The sequence below is a fragment of the Periplaneta americana genome, chromosome 16 (assembly GCF_040183065.1).
Source record: "Periplaneta americana isolate PAMFEO1 chromosome 16, P.americana_PAMFEO1_priV1, whole genome shotgun sequence".
In the NCBI taxonomy this organism is placed as follows: Eukaryota; Metazoa; Arthropoda; class Insecta; order Blattodea; family Blattidae; genus Periplaneta; species Periplaneta americana.
This window is the reverse complement of record NC_091132.1, coordinates 155,320,504-155,342,779: the sequence shown is the minus strand read 5'-3', so window position 1 is coordinate 155,342,779 and position 22,276 is coordinate 155,320,504. Positions and strand designations below refer to the sequence as shown.

Here is a 22,276-nt window from a genome sequence, read left to right as displayed (position 1 = left end):
TAAGTCAGGAAGTTTTGGTTTTTCGATATGTAGTGCATTTATTTTTGTCCTATACTTATTAGTAATGGTATCAAGAAGTGAAATTTGTATGTACCGAAATCTACTGCAGCTCTCCCAATCCACAAGTTCACGAGCCGCCACTGGTAGATTATTAGATAATTGTTGAATGTTTGTTGGTCTGATGGCTGAACCACTGCCGACTTGATGCTGCCTTAGCATCTCGCGAATCGTCATCATCCGGCCGTGGCTGATCTTTATTAATTGAAATTTATACCCTCTGAATTTTCTGTGTTGATTGTTACAGTTGAGAAATCAGGTGTGCAATGTTCGTAATGCCGTTGTTTCCAGTGTTAATATTATTTAGCAACTATAGTAAGTTTGTTTAGATAGGAATAACATATTAAACAAAAATATAAATATTTCAGTGTGTGTTATGATTTGAAATGTTTCTAAGAAGAAGTTCAAGTTCAAGTATTTTATAATGATTATAGGTTGCTTCATATACAGGGTTTAATAGGTGATGGATCTCAAATAAATCCTTTTGGTGAATGTTACTTATGTCCCGCCCACTATAGGAACTGCACTTGAACTGCCAACATAGAAAACAAAAAATCACACTCAATCGCTTTCACCTTCATCTTGACGGGATAATAAAAGCCTAAACTAACCTAATGTAACCTAAGTGCGTCGGTGTCTATTCCAAAATCGGCGGAAGTCGCTCAACGCTCAGTGCGCGGTGGATACTCTACTTATGCAAATGTTGGTGTGCGTGTAATGATTTGAAATGTAGCTACTAAGAATAGCTATCAAGTATTTCATAATGATTACAGGTTGCTTTATATCCTGAGTTGAATAGGTGATGGATCTCAAATAGATACTTTTTGCAAATGATTTCAGGTCTCTTATGCAAGATTCATCACTCATCACTTAATTTGTGTGTTTTGCACTGACTGAGACTTAAGTTTTGATATAGTACTACAAGCAGTGGTAGAATTTATTAATTCTTATGGATTCTTTTGTGATCAGTAGGCCTAATATGATTCGAAATGAAGTTTCTAAGAAGAGCTATCAAGTATTTTATAATGATTGTTAGGTTGCATTATGTCCAGGGTTGAATAGCTGATGGGCCTCAAAATATTTTTTGGCAATGATTTCAGGTCTTTTACGCAACATCCATCGCCCATCACTTAATTTGTGTATTCCTCACTGATTGAAGGTCTGCTCACACCAACGCGTGAGCGGCAGTGAAAGCGAAACTGGCGCGAATTTTTGTGAGTACAGCGGGATATGAATCCACTCACACAGCAGCGACACAATCCCGCCTAGGTGGCGGGACTGCAGCGTTACTACTCGCAGTTCGCTGCACGCAGCGTTTTCCCGCATCCCGCATTCATTTTGGCAATGGCGACTGAACAGTTAATAGAGTGCGTTAGACGATATCCTATGCTGTACGACATGGCCAGTGACGATTACAGGAATGTAAGGAAGAAAGATCAGTTGTGGGATGACATAGGAAAAGAACTGCGTGTACCTGGTATGTATCACTGCTTTATAACACTTTATTTTTTACTTATGTACACAGAAGGTGAATCTCAAAACTCCGTTTTCATTTTGGTGGGTTCAACAGTATGTGACATAACAGTACGATATATGTAACATCGTGTATTGTGACGTTATTTAATTTTACCATATTTTAGTCTATATATGTGTGTATAAGTTTTATAGGATTGCATGCAGTAGCGTAACTTATATATTTACTGAAAATTTTAAATGTGTAGGTATGTACTCAAAGATTACGTTAATACAGCATGTTATGCTCACTTTCAGAGTGCTATAAAGCAGGACTAATTGATTTGAAGCAATAATTTATGAACGAAGTTTTTTTATTACAAAAGAAGGCTATTATCAACTCATTTTAAAGAACTCATTATAAACTTTTATTTAAGATAAAATAATTACAGTTTCTTCACTGCTTCTTTTTAATCTCTACTATATGCTGAAGATAATTTGGTAGTATCCAAGGAAGAGTCGTTTTCCCGGTCAATAAGTTGAATGACGTAATAGGCCTATATGACGTGCACATTACATTACGTATATCTACACATTACAAGTTCGAAAAACTGTTTTAATAAAAATGTGTCAATTTAACTTGCCTGAAAAATATTAATAGAATACTAAATGTTGTGGTGTATTGAATCGATTTAATATATCTATTAGTAACACAATTGATAGTGGTTAAGTGTGACCCCATCATTCGGATATTTATCATATTAGTCTCTTGCACAATATAAGTTAATTCGTGGTGTATTTACCATATTAACTGTAATAATGATAATAGAAAGCTAATGAATTTAGTTCTATTATAAGATAATATTAAAGTTATATGTTTAATACCTTTGGAATTTTTTATGTTAAGTGTGCTTAAATATAATTTTTAAGGGTTTATTCATCAACGAATTCGTAGCGTAATGGCTGAGATAGTAAGGTCACTAAACGAAAGGTTCTATTGTCGAATCCCGGCGTATTTAAAGATAGGTCAGGTACTCCAATTTAATATAAAGTAGTTAGTAGAATAAAGTAAGTAGAAAAAGAAGAGAAAAGTTGAGGAAAATATGTGAGGAAGGGATAGGGTGACCAGATTCACATCGATAAAAAAAAGAGGACAGAAAGAAAGCTTAAAAAAGGAGAACATTGTTCGAAAAAAGAAGACATGACATTATGTACTTAGATTTACTTATTTACTTTTACTTGGTTATTTAGCGTCGATAAAAACAAGAGGACAGAAAGAAAGCTTAAAAAAGGAGAACATTGTTCGAAAAAAGAAGACATGACATTATGTACTTAGATTTACTTATTTACTTTTACTTGGTTATTTAGCGTCGATGAGCTTGATGATAGCGAGATGAGGCCCAGAATTCGTCATAGATTACCTTACGATTGGAAAAAACCCAACCATGTAACAACCCAAGCGGGGATCGAACCCGCTACTTAGCCGACTGAGCTATGCCGTGGCTATTTAGATTTAGACTTAGGCCTATTTTGTACTTTAAATTGCGTGAATATCTATTTTATTACAAAATATTTGCAGTACACTTTTAAGCTTAGGCTATATCATATTTCAAAGTGTGTTAATATCTATTTTATTACAAAATAATTATGATGAGACTTAATAATAATGATTTTACAGTTAGCTACATATGAAAGTCAAATTAAAGAGGACTGAAAGAGTATATTCCGTCGAGGCAAATTACTTAAGAAAGGTGTCACCTTAGATAACTTCAAAATATCAAGCGTACAAGTTACAAAAAGGAGGACATTTCGTGATTTTTAAAAAATCCGCCTGGACCCCAGACAAAAGCCTAAAAAGGAGGACGTATGGTCACCCTAGGATGGGAGAGCAGTGAAATGGTGTCGGGTGGGAGAAAGAAAAACTCTGGTAGTTGGGGTGTCGGGGTGGTAGTCTCCTATTACATTCATGTTTTGAAGATTTGTCATCGTGCATGACGTCATATACAGAGTTACCGTTCTCCTGTTGGTCTGGAAAAACAGCGACTGATTCTTGGATCTTACCGATAATTTATTTAATATCAAGCTTAGCGCTAATACACATAATTATAATAGCTCTACAAAGCAAAACTATAATTTAAAACACATATCATTTAAGTAAGCCTAGGAGAAATCATTGGTACGTGGCTTCAGAAATTTTAAAGCCCAAAGATGTATAACAATTGAATAAACCATTAGTGAGTTATGCTAATAATAAATTTAGGAATACTTTTCCTCAACTATAAATATATTGGTGCCATGAGTCCTAACTCAAAAGAAAGTTGTGGATAGAACATTAGGTTGAGTGGTACATGTTTTGTCTCGAATTATACGTTGTTATGATTAAGTATTCATTAGAGGATACGTACTAAAAATCTCCACAAATTTTTCACGATCAGTGAAAGTCACAGCAGGCGCATATAATGCATTATTTTCAACATTATCGAAAGTTCCGAGTTCTGGTTCCAGTGGATCTTAAGTGTTCGTAATATTCAGTATTTCCTCATAGAAAATTGTGTAGAATACACGTCCTAAAGATAAGCTTAGCTTCTCTACATTAACTTCGATAGGCCCATAGTATATTCTCCATATCTGCGTTAATATGCCGAAGGTATTTTCTACAATTCTTCTCGCTCTACAGAGTCGATAATTGTAGTTTTCTTTACGCTTCTCGTCTTTTGCTTGCCTATGTGGAAAAGGTCTCATTAAATTCCTTTTAAGAGCAAAGGCTTTGTCACAGATTATGACATGTGGAGTAGATACATTCTGTCCGGGAAGATTTTTGTCATTTGGAATATTGAGAACACCAGCTTCTAGCTGTAGTCCCAACACTGATTTGTTAAAAACTACCACCCTCACTATTTTTTCCATATCCTCCAATGTCCACACATAAGAACTTATAATTAGGCCCAACAATTGATGAAAGCACAATAGAGAATTTTTTCAGTTAACAAAAATAATTTGATCCTCTTTTCTTCGGACATTTTATAGAAATGTGCTTCCCATCGATACTACCAATACAGTTCGGAAATTGCCACATTTTGTAATATCCTAGAGCTGATTCTATCCATGTTTCGGTACATGGTTCTGGCATGTATATTCCTTGCATTCTATCACACATAGCTTGGCAAACATTTCGCACAATAGCACTAACTGTTGTAAATCCGACCCCGAAACTATGACCATTTGTAGAATATGAGTCTCCAGTAGCAAGAAATCTAGAAAAAAATAAGGTTTTGTACATAAATATATAGTAGGCCTATACAGGCAACATATATGCATAATATACATGTTTTTAATTTTTTCTTTTCTTTCAGGAGATCATTTGAAGAAAAGGTGGAAGAATCTTAGGGATACCTACTCTAAATTTTTGAAAACTCGAAAAACAACAACAGGTCAAAGTGCAAAAAAAAAAACTACAGTAACTGGCAGTGGGCGAAACAAATGGAATCCTTTAAACCTTTTCTTGCTTTTGCAAGAACAGACACAAATCTCGAACCTATGCATGTAGGCCTACATCTGGATGAAGCAGAAAATGACTTGAACTGCAATGAAGTGAGTGCAGAGTCTAATTCAGGTATTGAAGATGAGGACAGGAAGAACGCAAATCTTGCATTTGAAAGCAGTGAGTCACCCATAACTGTACAAACGGCTACTCCTCGGGCACAAAGGTCTAAAAAAAGGAAATTTTCTGAACAAACTTCTGTCGACAAAGTTGTTCAGTATATTGAAAACAAACGTCGACACACTGATATGGATGCTACAGAACTTCTGTTTATGAGTTACGCAAAGACTCTTAAAACATTTTCATCAAGAAGACAGGCGATTACAAAAATAAAAATTGCTCACATTTTCATGGAACAGGAAATTGAACAAGCAGAAGAAGAAGAAGCATTACTAGAAAGTCATTCAACAGTTTCAGCACAATTATCTACAGTAATCAGAATCCAGAGTCCAGCAAATACATCGTCTGGTTCACAAAGCTCGTGAATTATATACCCCTCGGAAGACAATACAGCATATTCATCTTCAGAGCACACAGTATCTCTGTTTTCTACATTTAGGCCAGAATGAAGGAAACTACGGCACTGTTATAGTGAGAAATAAATAAATGAATGATAAATAAACAATAGTGTGAAATTCACAATAATTATAAATGAACAGTAATGATAAATGCTGGTAAATAAACAATAATGATAAGTAAGCAATAGTGATAAATAAACAATACCGGGAGTGATAAATAATGATAAACAATAGTGATAAATAATGATGAGTAATGATAAATAAACAATAGTGATAAGTAGCGATAAATAAACAGTGATAAGTAGTGATAAATGAAAGTAGTGATAAATGAACAATAGTGATAAATAAGTGATAGTGATATCTAAACAATAGTGAGATTTAACAAATATTAATTTCATTCATATCTTAAAGCAGTCGTGGCGAAAATGTGATCGTGCGCCGAGCCACTGTGTAACCTGCAACATGCATAGCACCTATGGAGAGAGGCAGACACTGGAAGGGAAGTGAAGCAACTCTCTGACGTACTAACTGATTTTCATTTTCCTTACTTCAAGCACTTAAATATAATTTATACAGTATAAGGTTTCAAACTAATGTTTAGTACGTCTAACGAAGAAAGAACTGAATAAGAAACCATAGGACACATCACAACCTAAAATTAACTGTCTTCAGAATGTCCTTGCGACATAGTTTCAAAATCAGGTATTATGTCACTTATTGGCAGTCATAGTTGATCACGAAGGTATTTGTCTTTCAGTCGTGATCTAAATTTGGTTTTTACTATTTTCATTGTTGAAAATAATTTTTCACAAACATAAGTTGTAGCGAACATGGCTTCAATGGAGGAAGCGAAAGAACAAAGCTTCGGATATTTATTTTTTGACAACAATTTGAAAAGTTCAACATTTGTCAAGTCCTTACATCTAGCTTTCATTTAATATCACATTGTAAATCTGTGAGTTTAAATTGAAGATCTAACCACATTATTTGTACATCTGCTGAAAAAGGATCGACGTACAGAGATGATAATAATAATAATAATAATAATAATAATAATAATAATAATAACACTTCACCTTTTAATGTTTCATGGGTGACATGCAGTATAATGTCGTTTTATGTTATACAGTCGTTTTCCTCGTAATACTCCCGGTCGGGGCAAATGCTGGATAACTTTCGGTGCTGGACCCCTGACTCATTTCACCGCAGTGGCGTATACTGGTTAAAGGGTTTGGGCTACTGCTGACCCTATTATTACACAAAATATATCTAACAATTACTTTAATTTTAATTACTATGGTAAAACTAATAATACAAAATTATTACATTATGTTATATTATAAACTTTTTCTTTTGTAATTTCCTTGGGCTACCGCTGGTAGCCCGCAAAATATCACCTTCATTTCATTCAGATGCTAAATAACCTAGATGTTGTTAAAGCGTCATAAAATAACCCAATAAAATAAAATCCTCGTAATACTTGTGAACAAATCATATGTTTAATATTCTCATCATATTGGCAGCTAAAAAGTGCGTCCTCTCATCATGTTTTTGTAGAGTTACATGTTTTCGAGAGAGACATTGCGACGATACGCCACTCGCAGGTCAAACAAATGAAACGCACTTTGACTCCAGTGAGTGTGAGGTTGGGGGTTGGGGAGGTAGGAAGCAAGAGAAATGCATAGCCATCATTGCGGGCCACAATGTGCTCGCGAGTCATATTTTCGCCATGGCTGCCTTAAAGCAATAGCAAAACGTTGATCTGGAGATATGGCTTCTCGGTAATTTGTATCCATTTTACGTGTGTTGTCTTCGATCATACGTAAAACTTCATCAAACTTATCCGTTGTCATCTAAAATAAATGTAAAAATTTCCTTCATCTCTTCTTAGTTGCCCCATTAGTGTGTGATATTCTCCGCTTATATGACGCTGAAGATTTATGTCATGAACCCATTTTTTTTTCTTTTTTTTGAAATTAAAATATTAAACATTTTTTTAACATTTTGTTCAATTTCATGTTCTAATGCGGATCATGGTAACTAATAATAACAATATAATTCAGCAGAACCTCGGTTATACCACAGTCTACTATATACAGTAACGAAGCTTGAGTTGATGAGGGTACTAGGAACAATAAGCTGTGCAGATACTATTTCGCATTGTCTGTGATGAGGCGATAGTAGCGACCCTAGTGGTTAGCAACTATCTATGAATGTATATTTCCTACGTGTTGAGCTTCGTGATTGTTTATACTAGACTGGTTATACCAAACACTGTGGAGGGTGATTTCGGTTAAGCATATTTTAGGATAGTAGCGAATTTCGGTAGTGACACCTATCTTTCAAGTAAACTATATTATACACCTTATTTTGAGAACTTTTGCGCATAAGGATTTTAAAGTTAAATTTAGTAGGCAATGGCCTGACCAGTGACAGACAAGGCTGACGAACTTTACAAGAATCTGGAGAACAAAAGGTTTACGACTACCGTTATTTCTTTGTTCAGTAAAATAACATTCTTAACCAAGGTTCTACCACAGTCTAGTATATACAGTCACGAAGCTCAATACGTAGTAAATATGCATCCATAGATAGTTGCTAACCACTAGGATCGCTACTATTGCCTCATCACAGACAATGCAATATAGTACCTGCGCAGTCTATTGTTCCTAGTACCCTCACAAGTCAAGCTTCGTGACTGTATACTAGACTGTGGTTCTACTGTGAGAGCCAAGAGTGATATAGTATTATTAGTAACAATAATAATAATATGAATGAACCTGGTGTTCATCATCTTCAGCAACTGCAAGAAGCAGAAGTACTTTCTTCAGAATAATCCATATTCGCGACTGCGTCCAGCTCTGGTGTGAAGACAAGGACGAATTTCGCAGCGCTCGCAGGATTACAAGTTTCGCTTTTGCTCTCGCGTCGCACATACAGCATTGGTGTGAGCAGACCTTGAGCCAAGTTTTGATATAGTACTACAAGCAGTATTAGAATTTATTCATGCTGATGTGTTCGTTTGTGATCAGTAGGCCTACTATGATTTGAAATGTAGTTTCTAAGAAGAGATATCAAGTATTTTATAATATGATTATAGGTTGCATTATATCCAGGTTTGAGTAGCTGATGGATCTCAAATAAAATATTTTCTGCAAATGATTTCATGTTTCTTACGCAAAATCCATCACCCATCACTTAATTTTGTGTTTTACACTGATTAAGACTTAATTTGTGGTATAGCACTACAAGCAGTGTTACAATTTATTCATTCTGTTGGGGTCTTTGATCAGTAGGCCTACTATTGTGGAGTAAATAAGCTTCTGCCAGATCGTTCACCATCTTTATTTCAACCCGAGTCAAGAAGGAGTTCAAAGAGGAAAGACAAAGACAAATATACTACCTTAACCGAGAAAAGGATTTTGAACACGTAGTAACAGAAATAAAATACTCAAATTATTGTTTCACAGTAGCCTGCATTTATAGATCACCAAGTGGATCTTTGAAAACATTTCTTGAGAATCTTGAAATCCTATTGCACTCGTTAAAAAACAACAATAAACCATTAATTTTATGTGGCTATTTCAATATAGATTTTTCAGAAAACAATAGTGCAGCTTCTGATTTCAGATCACTGATTCATTCATTTAACTTAAAAGAGACTATAGATTCCCCCACACGTATAACTCCTACATCACAGACATGCCTGGATCAAATAGTTATTGATAATGATTTCTACCCATTCTCAGCAGAAAATATAAAAATGGGAATTTCAGACCATAATGCTACATTTTTACATATAAAATTAGAAGCAGATGCTGAACCTAAAGCTAGTAATAAGTCCGTCAGCTATAAAAGATCATTTAATGAGTCAAATATAGAATACCTGAAATCTATGCTCCTAAAAGAAGACTGGTCTGATGTGTTTAACAAAACAGATGTAAATGAAAAATCAGTGGAATTCATTAACACTGTAACACATTATTTCAATATCGCATTTCCAATTAAAAAAATTATTCTTTCAAACAGAATGAATAAATAAAAAAATTGGATAACGAAAGGAATCATAATTTCTTGTAAAAGGAAAAGACAATTGCACAATATATGTCAATATACAAATGATTTAAATCTCAAACTATATTATAAAACATATTGTAACATCCTAAAAAAAGTAATCCATAAGGCAAAATTAAATTACAATCAGGACTTCATTTTGAGAGCAGAAAATAAAAGTAAAGCAATTTGGGATGTGGTAAAAAGGGAAACCGGGAAAAAATCAGACACAGCAAAAGTCAATATTGAATTATTAAACAATGGTAGCTTAATTAAGAGTCCACATAAATTAGCTGAAGTGTTTAATAACTACTTTGCAAATGTTACGCAAACCTTAGAACCTGCACCAACAAGGAATCCACAGCCAACCTTTCAACATACAGGGAATAAAAGTACAATTTTTTTAAAACCAGTAACCACAGAAGAAATTCACAAACTAATGGGAAACCTAAAATGTAGCCTGGCATCTGTAATTGACGAAATCCCAGATGCAGTAATAAAAGCTTGTAATCATCTTCTAGCTCTGCCAATGACAGACATCTGTAATTTATCCTTAGTCACTGGTAAATTTCCAGAGATCTTTAAAGTAGCAAAAGTTTGCCCAATTTTTAAGAAGGGAGTTAAACAAAATATTGAGAACTATAGGCCTATATCCCTATTATCTGGGTTCTCGAAAGTCCTTGAAAAGGTAATGTACAACAGATTAGTCTCATTCCTAGAATATAATAATATACTATCAAATTCTCAGTTTGGTTTTAGAAAAGGTAAAGGAATTAATAATGCTGTAATATCGTTTATCGAATCAATCCTCAATGCTAAAAACAATAAAGAACAAACCGTTGGACTTTTCCTGGATCTTAGCAAAGCATTTCACATGGTTAATCATGAAATTCTAATCTGGAAACTACAACAATTTGGCATAAGGGGATTAGCAGGGAACTGGTTCATCTCGTACTTAAGCAATAGGAAACAGGTTGTACAAATTGGCTCAGTAAAATCAAAATCCATTCCTATGCCCCATGGTGTCCCTCAAGGCTCAATTCTTGGTCCAATATTATTTCTCCTATACATAAATGATCTCCCGTTAAATATAACTGAAGGGAAAACTGTCTTATTTGCAGATGACACAAACAATACTGAGTGATAATAAGGAAGAGAACTTGCAAATGAAAATTAATGCAACATCAACGAAACTAGACAATAATAAGCTTAAATTAAATGTAAATAAAACTGTCTATGTATCTTTCAATCAATATCCAACTGACCAGATTCACATAGTTCTTAGTAATACCATAATTAAGGAAGTAGAATGCTCTAAATTTTTAGGTATATGGATAGATTCCAGTCTAACATGGAAAAGCATATACAACATCTAACTGAGAAACTGAGTCGCTTATGTTATGCTTTTCGAGTCCTTGCGAAGATATCATCCATGGATCTTTTAATATCAGTCTATTTTGGATATGTTCATTCAATACTATCATATGGCATTATTACTTGGGGATCTTCACCAAAAGTGACACAAGTCCTCAAATTGCAAAAAAGAATACTCAGAATCATTAAAAAAGTTCCTATTCGGACTGAAAGTATAAAAATTTTCAGAGAACTAAAAATCTTACCTGTACCCTGCATATATATTTTAGAAACAGTGTGCTTTATTCATCAAAACATAGATTCCTTTAAAACAAATTCAACATATCATGAGTATAACACCAGAACATCCCAAAACATACATCTGAATTACCACAGGCTTACCAGAAGTCTTAACAGCATATCACATAGAGGCAGCAATTTATATAATAAACTTCCACAGAAAATCAAAGAACTTAACATAAGAAAATTAAAAAAAGAGGTAAAGAACATTTTATTGACACATATGCCATTTTGCACAAATGAATATCTAAATTTAAAATTTTAGAATTTAACGTTTCTTGATACTGCCCTTGACCATTTATGTTTCAGGTAACTCAGAGTTGTAGAAAAGACAGGGAAAAGCAAAAAGAGAAGATACTAGATAGAACAGTGGAGACTGAAGATCAAGCTTGTCCTATAATATTAAACTGTTAAATTTATTTAGAATTAAGTCTATTTTTGTATTATATTGTATGTTATGTCATTTTTCTTGTGTACTGACGACGCCATGAATGCTTGTAATTCTATTCGGCTAATAAAGATCTAATCTAATCTAATACAAAGATAACATAGTAAAGATAATAGTGAAAAGAGAAAAAAGTAAAGGAGAAGTAGATATTTCATGTAGCCATCTGGTGTCCTCCACAACTATGATCTGGAAAGCTGCAAAGTATTTTATGATTATATGTTGCATTACATCTAGGGTTGAATAGCTGATGGAACTCAAATCTTTTTGCAACTAATTTCAGGTTTCTTACGCAAGATCCATCACCCATGTCGGCCTCAGTAGCGTAGTTGATATAGTGCTGGCCTTTTGTGCTCGAGATTGCGAGTTCGATCCTGGCCCAGGTCGATGGCATTTAAGTGTGCTCATGTCAGTAGATTTACTGGCATGTAACAGAACTCCTGCAGGACAAAATTCGAGCACACCAGCGACTCTGATATAACCTCGACAGTTGCGAGCCTCGTTAAATAAACGATAATTTTCCATCACCCATCACTTAATTTGTGTGTTTTACACTGATTAAGACTTAAGTTTTCATATAATACTACAAGCAGTGTTAGAATTTATACATTCTGATCTGTTCTTTTGTGATCAGTGACCTACTATGGTTTGAAATGTAGTTTCTAAGAAGAGCTATCCATTGTTTTGTAATCATTAGTGTTTTATTGCAGGTGCTGGCAGCTGTGGTGTACATCGTAGGCCATTATGTGTATTTCCATTATATAAAAAAACTTAATGAAGAAACGTGCTTTAAAGAAAAAGAATGATGATAATGATAGAATTCCAGTAAATCTTAGGCTTGTCCGCAGAGATTCTATCACTGAACTAGAAGATGAATTTCCGTTTGAATCTTTAATGGACCTTCTACCAGCAAAGATGGACAACTAGGTAAAAGTAAGTTGAATGTGTCTTACTTACGGCTTCACAACATTTTCATTTAATAATGTATTTTCTTACCTTTTGGTTGTCTTCTTTTGTATTTAGATACCATCTGTTTGAATTACTGAATGTTATTTACCTCATTTGCTGCGTAATTTGCACAGTAACAAAATTGGGGTGCTTAAAATAAGCGGATTTTTTTAGTGGAGGTCTTCATTTAGCTTTTATTCTAGTATGATTGAGAATATGTTAGTTGTGTCAATAGTTTATTAAAATTTTTTCATAATATTGATTTAGCAGCATTAGCTGCTTGTCTATATGGATGACGTGAATATGTTAGGAGAATATCTACAAACGATTAGCAAAAACAAGGGAATTTAACTAGAAGTAAAGAGATAGATTTGGAAGTAAATCCCGAAGGGACAAAGTATAAGATTATGTCTCGTGACCAGAATATTGTAGGAAATGGAAGTATAAAAATTGGAAATTTATCGTATGAAGAGATGGAAAAATTCAGATTTCTTGGAGGAACAGTAACAAATATAAATGACACTTGAGAGGAAATTAAATGCTGAATAAATATGGGAAGTGGCTGTTATTAGTCGGTTGAGAAGCTTTTGTCATCCAGTCTGCTCTCAAAAAAGCTGAACGTTAGATTTATAAAACAGTTATATTACCGTTTGTTTTGTATGACTGTGAAACTTAGACTCTCACTTTGAGAGAGGAACAGAGGTTAAGGGTGTTTGAGAATAAGAGACAAAAGATTTGGGTCGATGTAAAGATTCATATTTTTTGATCCTACAGAATATATTTGTTGTTGTAACAATTAATATTAGAGGAGAAAAATTCGCTCCGGTGCACAGTGTGAAATTTCGACAATCTAACTGGCCAAAAATATTTGTCACTTCTATAAACATGTGTAGTAATGTTTTATGTTACAATAACATGATATTACCTTTATTCTATCATTTGACGACAGTTTCAGATCCGTGAGATTTCTGAACTCGCGAGGATGTCGGTTCGAATCTCTACGGATCACAAAAAATTATATAACATTTTGGAGTTGGCATAGAGTATACTTAAATTTGGTCAATTAGAAAATAAAAATTACTGTAGGTATTGTTCAATATTTTAAAAATAAATAATTGATTAAATGGCGATCTTCCTCGTGTTAATGGTGTAATCAAGTGCGGCTTACAACTGTTTCGGTGCTTCTTCACACCATCCTCAGAATCTACTAGATCTCGGCGTCATCTCGAACTTTGCTGCCTGTTGTGTGGTTGCGTTCGCTTGTTGAAAAGTGTTGAAATGTGGTGTAATAGTGTGTGTGTTCTGAAATTCATCAGGGTGTGTTTTGGTGTGTCTGTATATTTCATATTGTTCTAGTGTATTGAGTTTATGGTTTTTGGGTTGTATGTTTCCATGTATTTCTGCCTGAGGTAAGCGGTTGTCAAATTGCCAACAATACAACCTCATTTTAACATGTAACAGAAGTCACACTTGAGCATAAACAGTAAGTTTCCTTAAATAATAATTCTGGTTTCCGTATATTTTATCAGTGGATAGGAAATTTACAACAAGAAATTGTGACCATTGTCCTTTTTCGAAGTTCTCGTACGATTTTCTCATTGATTTACATGCAGATCACGAGTGCGGCATAGTGAAGCAAGATGGCGACTGAGCGCAAGGTTAAACGATAGACTTACTAAATAACCGCTGGTTAAACTTCAATAGAAAGAGCAGCATCGCCGGGCTGTGTTCCCACGTCAACAGGTTTTTCCGCTGGATCCAGAGGAATGTGGCACAGTCTTCTTGAAGCATTTACTATAAATGTTTACACTTAATGAGTTTCGCATCTCACACACTAGAGGTGCTAATGTAGAAATTGATCTTGCTGCAATCACTTATCCGGTGACGAACTTATTACATCTAGCAGCACACTAAGGCCGTGTCTCAAAGCTACATTTTCAACTGAAGTGAACTAGATTGTTGACTAAATAGCCGGATGTGACGTCAGAAGTTATGATCCAAAGCCGCGTAGTACATAGCAATCAAGTCCGTAGTATCTAGTGAACGAAAATGCTTGCTTGATTGTTGACTTGTACACTAAACAAACATGGACGCCTCATCAGCAAGCGAAGCTTTGAAATCTGAAGATACTTTGGAAATAAAATGTAAGTACAATGTAGAATAACATGTTAACTTTGAACTTTGATATTGTTAGTGTCTTCTTCTTTGTTATTTTTTAAATATTGTGATATTTCAGACTCATATTTTTTCTCCACGTATTTCGATTGTTGATAGCGAAACGTAAATTTCATCGGTAACTTTTGAATATTTCTTATATTTCTTCATTTTTCTATGTTTCTTTTCTAGGGACTCAGAACAGTACCATTCAGTTCATAAACCTTAGAATAAAGTTTAATGAACTGTTCACTGGGAAACGAAGATCTGCTGCAGTGGGGTACACGTAAGTAGACCTGAATGTGTAAGCGTGTAAGACAGTGCGAGGTCCACAATTTTATTACAATAACTAGGCCTACATTTTTTTATGTTTCCAGAAAGATTGCTCAGGAAATGAATTTATCTCCGACAGTAGTAACGAAGAAATCACTTGAAAAAAATGGGCTAATCTTACTGCTAAGTACAGGGTAAATTAAATTTCGTGTCGATCCCGTTTGCTAAAATAGTTGACCCTTGCAGTACCAACATAGGTAGGCCTAATGTACAGATGTTTCATTACATCTCTGCCAGTCAGTGACCGTTAAATTTCAAGTGGCTTATTTTAGTTGTGTCAGTGTATTAAAAATTCTTACAATTTTTCGCTATCTCTTTCGCTATTTACTCCAGAATACCGCGCAAGTACTTACGTACAAAAACTATGCAAATTAAAAATATAATTTAAAAAATGTTTTTTATTGATCGTACAGACCCAGAAACAAAATGTAGGCCATCTGAATTTTGGAAGTTCCAGTTATAACATACTGCGCATGCTCAGCGGCTCAAATTTTGTTTCTGGGTCTGTGCAAGTGTACATAAATAAATAAGTACATCAAATAGAGATGTTCCTTGCACCAAAAATAAATAATTCAATAATGTAATAACGACATAATGTACTTACACGGTATTCTGAAGTCGTTTCATCTCCTTTCCTCCCCACTGCAAATATGACGCTGCACAGAGGCAGAGATAAAATGTGAGATTTGTACTGCTGTGTAAGAAATTTTGAAACAGTTAATTAATCATGTCTGATGTAACTGTTGCAGACAATTAAAACACCCCCGACAGGCGTCAGTACAGAAGATGGTGCCCTTACGCCTATCAGCTGGCCATACTTCACTGCTCTAGATTCTTTCTTCACAGAGCGGCACTGTATTAACCCTCCATACGTAATTGACACCTCATCAATCTACTGTTCTTCCAACACATTAGACAAATCATCCCATTTCCTCTCTCCTTCTCCAACACCTGATATGAATATGTCATATTATTATGCCTCTTCAACGTATTTACCCCAATCCCCTGCTGATCAACCTGGCCCGTCCTTGACTATCCCTGCCTCATCACAGGATAGCCAAGCAAGGTGCATACTACCGACTGCACAGAGAAAGAGGCCCAGAAGGAAGGAAAAGGAAGAAACTGAAGAACTTCTAAAATATCTAAAAGAACAAGATGAGAGGGAGCAGCGAAACACTGATCGCTTATTTGCGATAATGGAACGGTTGTTTAGCTCACCCCCAAAATGAATAACTTTTTCTAATAGATATGTTTTAATTTCACGCTAATTTTTGTTTTCATTGCGTACATTGTTAATTGTATTTTAAATATAATTTTTTATACAAATGTAATATTACTTTAATATACGAGTACAATTTTCGTTTCCATTTGTTACATTGTTAATTGTATTTCCAATTTAAATTCTCTTAAATATACACATGTAATTGCTTCAACATGTAATTTTCGTTTCCATTGTTTACGGTATTAATTGTATTTCAAATTTAAATTTTCTTATATAAATGTAATTGCTTCAACATATAATTTTCGTTTTCATTGCTTACGTTGTTAATTGTATTTTCAATTTAACTTTTATTATACAAATGTAACTACTTCAACATGTAATTTTAAATAAAATAATACCCGTATTGACAATTATTAAAATAATGTCAATGTGGATTTCATGACAATGAATATTATATCTGATATAGTGATCATATACAACCATAAATCTCCTTTGACATAACAATTTGTATTGGAGGACTGAGATTATAATTTACTTTATTTTAAAATGCACAATACAATTGTGTGTTCTCACTGTTCATCCACTGCTTCTTGGTTCCTATGAAGCATATGGAGACGAAGTAGGAGATCACGAAACTCCATTCCGCTAGCTTCATCATGCTGAGGACGTCTTTCTACTTCTAATTCGTTAGGATTATCAGGAGCAAAAAGAATGTCACCAGCACTTACGCATATATTGTGCAGGACTACAGCAGCTGCTAGAACTTGAATACCAGTCTTTAGCCTAACTTCTAGAGTTTTGGTAAAGATCAGTCTCCATCTAGCTTTCATTACACCAAATGCTCTTTCCACAACACAACGGCCACGGCTCAAATGAAAGTTAAAACTGCGTTTTGGAGGTGTTAGTGGTTCTTTATATGGTGCAACAAGAGCAATGGGGTGTAATAGGCAGCCATATCCCTTGTCCCCAATTAAAAAATGGCCTTGTGGTGGATATGTTGCATGACGATACAATAAACTATGCCTGAGAGCTCGCATGTCATGCACAGATCCTGGAAAGCCTGCAAATATATCTAAAAACATGCCTTTATTATCTACTACCCCTTGCAAAAGAATGGAGTAGTACAGCTTCTGATTTATGTACTCGTCATGTAGGGCAGAGGGCACCATGGTACGAATTTGGCATCCATTTATTGCACCTGCAACTTGGCAAAACACAGGACTTCTACAGAGTTCCTGAAATCCAGCCCTTATAACATCCAACTCAAGCCCAATTGGATGTCGTACAATTGTGTACAGGAGCCCAACTGTTTGCTTCAGTACACTCATTATGAGACGGTGTGTGGTAGATCTCGGGAGATTGAAGCAACAAGCGACGACACGAAAACAAGCACCGCAAGCCATCCAATAGAGGAACCGACTGCCTATAAACCAAACCAGTTTGTGAACTAGAGGTCTACTACAGTTATTCTTTGAGAAATACCATATGGTATCCATGACTAGGCCTACCTCAAATTCTACTGACCAGCCTTGTGACTTCCTTTTTAGCTTATTGCAGAATAGCGACAATGTTTGGGACGTCACGCGAATATGTTCTTTAGTTTTCCTATCATCTCCACTAAGGATTGCAATAACATCACGACTGAGGAATTCCATACTACAGTATATGCCTCGTCTTGCGTTTTGTTGTATTTGCCTTCTCTTTATCATTAGGATTGTTCTCCGTCTCTGTCTCCTGAATTGCGACTTTCTCATAAACCAAATACAGATAAAAAATAATATCTGCTTAAAATTATTTCGGCTGTCAATATCCATAATCGGCTAATCGCAGAAATACAATATCCCAACAATAACAGTTGATAATTCGTAATGAAACTGCAGTAGGACACCGCCTTCTTAATTTAGTACTGTGCCGTATTTTCATTGTTCTTAGAAAAATAGTCTATAAAGAAGGCCATGATTCAAGCATGCATGTCCAAAGCTCCCTAGTGTGTAGTCTACAAGTCATCTAGTTGCTAGTCACTAGTGTGTAGTATAGACTTGAGCTTTGAGATACGGCCTTAGTGGCGAAAAGAAAAGCTAATTACTCCATTCATTTAGCAGCGCACCTGGTGGCAAAAAAGTTAATCAACGCAAAACGTATTCCCTCCCTTTCTCCCACGCTCGTCCTCCATTCTCAAACCAACCCAAGTTGTGTTTTCAAGTTGATATCAATTTGATGTGTGCTCATCTAATGAATAGTAATTGACATGATTCTTCACCTGGAGGTATGTAGTTTGTTTTTTATTATTTCTAAAGTAATATATTGAGGAAGAGACTTCGAAATTACAAATAGAAACACTGCGTGTTTTAATAGAATAAAAATCCAGTTCGTAGATATATTGTTACGATTTCAGTTATGTTCCGGGCACGTCCGGGCTATAATTTTAACTTCTTCTGGTACATAAATTAGACATGTTTAAAGACATTAATAACATTTTCGGATATTTGCGGAGTTCTGCTGTATAACACTTTAGAGCGTGTGTCGGCCAGTTATTTTTACATTTTTAACTAAAAATATAATTGTCTTTAATATTTTCTTCACGATCTGGCTGTAATGATATTTTCTTAACAAGACGGACCCTGTATGACGTAATAAGAAATTCTGACAAGAAAAAATTGAAGATAAATTGTGATTTTTTAGGGAATTATGCAAAAACACATTACATGCCCGGAAAATCTTAATTAGGATTTAAATAAGAGGCTATTTTATTTTGTCCCTGATTTCAAAAAGAAATGGCAGGAGTGCAGCGGAAAAGAGGAAATATTTCTTCGAAGTAATAAAAATTGTCTCTGGAATCTTCGATTAGATTCCCGAACTACTCGACTACCGAAAGAAAGAAAATTGGTCGACCACAAAAAATTTCGAAGATATTAATGAAATAGTCAAACGTCAGAAAACTAGAAATATGCGGCTTCAACATTGTTTTGGGGAGCTTTCGTATGCTGCTCAAATGAGTCTTCGTTCAGTTGGTCATTTGGAAGCTTCCAAAGTCGTTAAAGATGTTACATGACTTCACCAAAACGAGCTTCAAAATACGGAACTGCATATAAGTAGGTAAACAGTCAAAGGACACGAGAACTTCTAGCAACCGAAGCATTATCTGTGTTTATTTAGGCTAATCTTACAAGAGAACAGTACAACAAAGTTAGAAAAAAATTTGTCTCGATTTCCTTCTTACAAAAGAATTCAGTCTGCCAAAAAAGAGTGTTATCCCGAAAAAGAAGCAATTATTGTCAGTGAAACTTCTTCCGAAGTAAAACTACAAGCCCTGTTGGATCATACAGATTCACGAATTGTACAAACTCAAAAAATATGCTTTAATGAATCAAGGATTGGAAAGGATGGGGGAAATTATATTTGGTTAGTAAATGGGGATCTGATGTACCAGATCAATCACAGTACAAGCAGGGATTACGACGAACACCGAAGAAACTGAAGCAAATATATTCATTTCATCTCTAGTGCCTTTACGACTCACTGTAGACAAATCTGGGACGAACAAGCAAATTATAATTTGGTAAAATAGGAGGTACATATTTATTGACGAAATTCTGTAGACCCATCAAATTTCAGTTTCAGCGAAGAAGCACAAGAGGCCAGAAATAAATTGTTCCAAAGATACAGAGAAAGTTTCACAAAAAAAAATTATCGAGAGAAGACCACTCAAGATGTGCTTAATAGGCTATTGACTGCCAATAAAATAAAGCGTAGAAGTGAGGATAATATTAAAATGGATTTGAAGGAGGTGGGATATGATGGTAGGGTCTGGCTTAATCTTTATCATAATAGGGACCTATAGCGAGCTTATGTGAGGGCGCAATGAACCCCCGGGTTCCTTAAAAGACATAAGTAAGTAAGTTAGTAAGTATTTAGTAGTTAGTAGTATTTAAGTATGTATGTCTATTACCATCTTGTAACTGTTTTGCTACCAAACTCACTAGTGCCATTTGTGACTATTTTGTTGATTTAGGCAATAACAGAGCCAAATGTAATTTTTGTTCTAAACAAATGTATTTCAAAGGAGACTGTACATTCAATCTGTTGTGACATTTAGGAGCGACACATCTAACAATTTCCCTGTCAAAATCTCGTTTGGTACCCGGACACGAAGAGAACCCAGATGATTCTGGAGAACCCTCAATTGCACCGACTGAAGGAACTTCAAGTATCACCTCTCCTTCGACATCTCCATCGACGTCTTCCCCTACTATTCCGACTCCCAGACGACCCAGACTCAAGTAACAATTACTAGCTATTTGCAGAGGTCTCTCTCTAGCAGAAAGAACCAGGAAATAGACTTTTCACTTGTAGAAACCGTAGTTAAGAATAAATTACTTACCATTTCAAATAGTGAAAAATCCTCCATTTAGAAAGTACTCAAGATTACTCATCATCATCATCATCATCATCATCTTCCTAACAAGTATTAGGCCAATTGGCCTGTTACGGTCTCAAACTAGAATTTTCAGTCCATCTCTTCTTTGGACTGCCTAGAGATCTTTTGCCATGTGGATGATAATGACACAGTGCTTTTGGAATTCTGCATCGATTCATTCGTTCAAGATTACCCTTCCACTGAAGTTGGTATTTGCTGACGAACTGTATAATGGGCTCTATTTGAAGTTCTTGCATTATGTCCTCATTTTTTTATGATCCCAGCGAGTAGCCTATGATTATGATTACTAAATAATTCATACAAACTACCTATCCGAAAAAACAGTTACCAATGTCCACTTAAGCAAGTCTATGATATTACAAAAGCAGCGACAACCTTGACCCTATGTTGTATGGACACTTTTTGATTCTGTAGACCGTCCCCGACGACTGTGAAAAGGACGGCACTTGTACCGCTTACACTCTGTATATTTTGTCTTAAATTGCTTTACTTGATTTCAAAAAAATAATGTAAAAACAACGGTCTCCATAGGGACACAGCATAAAAGTAAAAAAAAATAGTTATTATACAATATTCTATCATTGTGTTAGAATAGAGTATTTTCTGCTTTGGGTTCATTCCAATCAGTTTGTGGGTAAATTACAGACGTACCAACTTCCCTGCGTATTGCGCGATTCACCCAATTACCTCACGACTCCCTCTATCCAGTACAACACTATAATCTCTAGAATTCAGAGGTGATTTCGTAACTAGAGTCCTGCGTTTGGACATTGACGTTCAAAGATATCTGACCTACGGCTTTTTGATCTTGTAAGCGAACTTCCTAACCACGGATGTCAGAACCAAAGATATAAAAAATGGACAAACTTTGAAAGAAACTGTTGTCAATAGATTGCATCATTAGTGAGGCGGTTAAAAATGTTGGGGAGTGGTGGGAAATGATGGTATTCATTAAGCATAAATTGCCCTTATAATTGACAATATCAGCTGTTCCCAGCTAAACCCAGTGTTTTACAATCAGTAGAGGGGGATTTAATACTGAATTCTATAATCCCGTTAAATTTATGTAGGATTGACTGCACTGACTATTATCTTCGCCATCTATTCATACAAATAATAACTAAAGAAGCCACATTTAAACCAACAAATCTGTTGCATCAGCTGTTGTAAAGGAAGAATTAGAAAAATTAGGCTACGCAATAGAACATGTGCGACAAATGACGATGCCATATCATACACCAGACGGATCCACTCAGCGACGCCCAATTCCAATCTGAGTTATAACACTTCCAAACATTGAATTTTCTAGAACCATTTATCAATTACACGAAATCAACAACCACTTAGGAACTATTGAAGCCTACCGACCAACTCCTCACGTAACACAATGTCACTAATGTCAGGGGTTTGGACACACATCAAAACGTTGCAATGTAGAAACTCATTGCGTAAAATGTGGAAA

The 22,276-nt window shown here is 35.1% G+C and overlaps 1 protein-coding gene and 1 long non-coding RNA gene across 2 annotated transcripts; both read left to right on the top strand.

The window, feature by feature from the left end:
• The first annotated feature begins 210 nt into the window (after nucleotides 1–210).
• Nucleotides 211–10,305, top strand: LOC138691498 (uncharacterized). The gene is made up of 3 exons (XR_011329886.1): nucleotides 211–316; nucleotides 1,217–1,534; nucleotides 4,863–10,305. It is a non-coding gene; the product is annotated as an uncharacterized lncRNA (long non-coding RNA).
• Nucleotides 10,306–10,497: 192 nt separating this feature from the next.
• On the top strand, nucleotides 10,498–17,551 carry LOC138691497 (uncharacterized). Its single transcript, XM_069813473.1, has 4 exons — nucleotides 10,498–14,811; nucleotides 15,014–15,107; nucleotides 15,199–15,288; nucleotides 15,904–17,551. Exons 1-4 carry the CDS (start codon nucleotides 14,754–14,756, stop codon nucleotides 15,983–15,985), a joined length of 324 nt encoding a protein of 107 aa, XP_069669574.1. The 5' UTR covers nucleotides 10,498–14,753; the 3' UTR covers nucleotides 15,986–17,551.
• Nucleotides 17,552–22,276: the final 4,725 nt, after the last annotated feature.

Bases quoted from the DNA above. Each gene is read 5' to 3' on its own strand.
- LOC138691497 (XM_069813473.1), top strand. From the start codon at position 14,754: ATGGACGCCTCATCAGCAAGCGAAGCTTTGAAATCTGAAGATACTTTG. The intron at 15,108-15,198 runs GTAAGTAGACCT...TTATGTTTCCAG, and splicing joins TCTGCTGCAGTGGGGTACAC to AAAGATTGCTCAGGAAATGA. The intron at 15,289-15,903 runs GTAAATTAAATT...TAACTGTTGCAG, and splicing joins ATCTTACTGCTAAGTACAGG to ACAATTAAAACACCCCCGAC.